We start from the raw sequence: 2,813 nt of genomic DNA, 5'->3' as shown, positions 1-2,813 counted from the left end.
CAAGAAGCGCCTGGCAACGACCGAAGTTGCTAGATATAGGGTAGAGAACTACTTCGGCCAAACCACCCATTTTAGGCCTATCGAGCAGAAAACTTCAAAAAAATCCATGATTTAAGACTTAACAAGTCAATTGTGCGTTTGGTACGATACTTTAGTTAATAAGCTACCGAACGAAGTCAATGAGAACGCGTGATATGAAGGTTTGCAACCATTATTTCCGAAAACAAAAGAAGCGCTCCGACCGAATCAATTTTTATCTTCATCCAATAGGCCGAAGTGAATTAATTGGCGTTTCAATGGCGTTTCAATGCGTTACGGCTTTACTGGAAGGCGTGATCAGAGATGTTATGCCTTAGAAAATCCCGGTGGCACCGACTGGAATTGAACCCAGGCCTACTGGGGTGACAGGTAATCGTGCTCAGTAAGCTGAACATATATATAAAGTTTGAATCGATACAAAGCAATATTTCATAGACATAAAATTATAGCTCTTCGAACTTTTTGCAGAGAAAAAAAATCGCTATTTTATACTCTTATGTCCGATACTGTAGATAGATAATGACTCTTACCATAGTGTGATTATGCATATTGAAAATTGTTGAAATGAATATAAATGTATGGAATATCGGATTTGAATTGTATTTTTAATACAGATTTTGATTACATTAACAGTAAACTCAATATTTTTTTTATTTTTAAATTTCAAGATTGTTTTAGGGTATATTTATTTTAGGGTGTATGTTTTTCGTGCTTATCTCTAGAGTCAACAGTTAACCATGTTTATTTTTAATTTATAGGTAATATACCGTAAAGCAAATAATTTCTTGAATGATCATACTGCCCATAAAATCACAATTATAACTAGGGTATATGACGGCTTCTGCACTATCTCTACCTATTATCGTCATAGACCCCATAGTCCTTCAGCGCGTTAAATCATGAAGAATCCTCATGCAAGAAATGGAATGAATTTACCCCCGACGATAATAGGTAGAGGTATAGTCGATGCTATCATTCACCCTATTCAAATTGTTCCGCATGATGTATCATTTATGTATCTGCGGTTGATCTCAGCTCATATATAACATTCAAATGTATAAATTATTGTAATCTATATGTATCACATTTACTAGCTAACAGGTTATCGGTAAACTTGTCATGATCGTTTCAGACCGATAATCTAAAATGATAGAGATGAAAGTCAAATCTTGAAGAGGAAAACTTCAAAGCATCGACGGGAAAGACTAGTGCAACAGGTGATAATTTATTCCGAAAGCTTTCCCCCAAAGTTCAAGATTGTAGGAAAGAAGCGAAGTGAAGAGAGCGAAAGCAGCGAGAAACGAAAACGAGCGAGAAAGCTTTTCCATTGCTTTCTCCTTTCACCGATCGGCCATCTGCCGGTCGGTTCTGTCTATACGCCCTTGCGGGCGAAATACTCGGGTGCTTCTATCCGTTGCGATCGTCCCCAGGCTCCGCTGAAACCGGTGTTCCCATGGCTGATCTCGTCCTGTTCCGAGTGGGAATGTGAGTACATTGGCTTAGCTACAATCTCGTAGGTGGTTGACTTGTGACCTCCTCCGGATCCACTGGTTAGCGATTTCAGACCAACTATTGTTGCAAGGGTCAACGCCAGCAGGCCCGTCATCAGTGCCTTTCCAGCGATCAGGGCCAGGGTTCCGAGAGCGATTGCACCCAGTGTTCCTGTGGGAAGAAATATCAACGGTTTGGATTATTGAATTAATGTAGTAGGTTCAGCATACCTTTCATCATCATAGCTGCTGCAATCATCGTCTCCAAGCCTCCTTTCTTGCCTAGCTTGCCCTTCCGGCCTTCAAACAGATCTCGCGCCTTTTCCATAGCCTCTTTGTCCATCAGCTTCAGCCTCAGCGAGTGACTCTTCAAATAATCATTCAACTTAACGATCAGAAATTCATCCAAACGCTTATTGGGATCCGTTGGGAAAATCCTCGAAACTTCAGCAATTATTTCCGACGTCTTGGTAACGTTTGCTTCCGTGTCCTTGACAACACTCACACCGGACACAAGACTGTATTCATTCTGATCGGATATTCGCTCCAGGAACGACACAATTTCCAACTTCAAACAAGTCACACTGTAACGGTTCCCACAGATTTTCTTCGACTGCTCATTGAATGCACCGGAAACGTTCACCAAAATTACACTCATCAACATTCCCAACACCAGGAAAGCCATTGTTGATACACTCAAATTATAAAGTCACTGCCGGACCTGCTGCGGATCGAACCTCAATCGATCGATATTCCTAAAAACCTAAACTCAAACTGCCACCGTTCGGTGGTCGTTCATCAACTTTTATACAGCTGCTTAGAAATAAATCGTTGATGTTTTCCCTAAGTGAATAAAAAGGCATCCACAACCTGCAATTCCCGAGGCCGTGACCGGGCGCTTAGAAATGCAACGAATGGCAACGGAATCGAAGGGAAGGGAGGAACGACTCGAAAGCCCAATTTCGCTGAATGTGGTTCTTTCTGTTCGTTCGTTTCTCACTTTGCTGCTCCCTTTTCGCTATGCTGGGCCATCGTCGTTGTCGTCGCCGTCGTCTTCGTCATCGCCATTATTGCCGTTGATCTGTTGTTGTTGTAATGCATGACTGGATAAACGATCGATTCATTCAGCATAATGCCTTCCGTTCGCCAGCCCGCCCACCCGACTAGTAGCAATGGTTTATGATGCCTCAGTGAGACAGAGTGGCGCTCTTTCGTCGTTCGAACTTGGCCTTGACCGTCAGGGTTGGCAGCTGGTGCTGGTGGTGGATGTAAAAGAAGGCGATT

General features: G+C 42.4%; 1 protein-coding gene across 1 annotated transcript; it reads right to left on the bottom strand.

The window, feature by feature from the left end:
- Window positions 1-1,411: 1,411 nt before the first annotated feature.
- LOC135710200 (uncharacterized) lies at window positions 1,412-2,251 on the bottom strand. The gene is made up of 2 exons (XM_065232712.1): window positions 1,761-2,251; window positions 1,412-1,701 (listed from the first exon to the last, which is right to left on the bottom strand). Exons 1-2 carry the CDS (start codon window positions 2,212-2,214, stop codon window positions 1,412-1,414), a joined length of 744 nt encoding a protein of 247 aa, XP_065088784.1. The 5' UTR covers window positions 2,215-2,251.
- Between the last annotated feature and the right edge of the window lie 562 nt (window positions 2,252-2,813).

Source organism: Ochlerotatus camptorhynchus, unplaced genomic scaffold (assembly GCF_037179485.1).
Source record: "Ochlerotatus camptorhynchus isolate MF236.1 unplaced genomic scaffold, CSIRO-AGI_Acam_v1.1 ptg000371l, whole genome shotgun sequence".
Taxonomy (NCBI): Eukaryota; Metazoa; Arthropoda; class Insecta; order Diptera; family Culicidae; genus Ochlerotatus; species Ochlerotatus camptorhynchus.
This window is presented reverse-complemented; position numbering and strand designations above follow the sequence as displayed.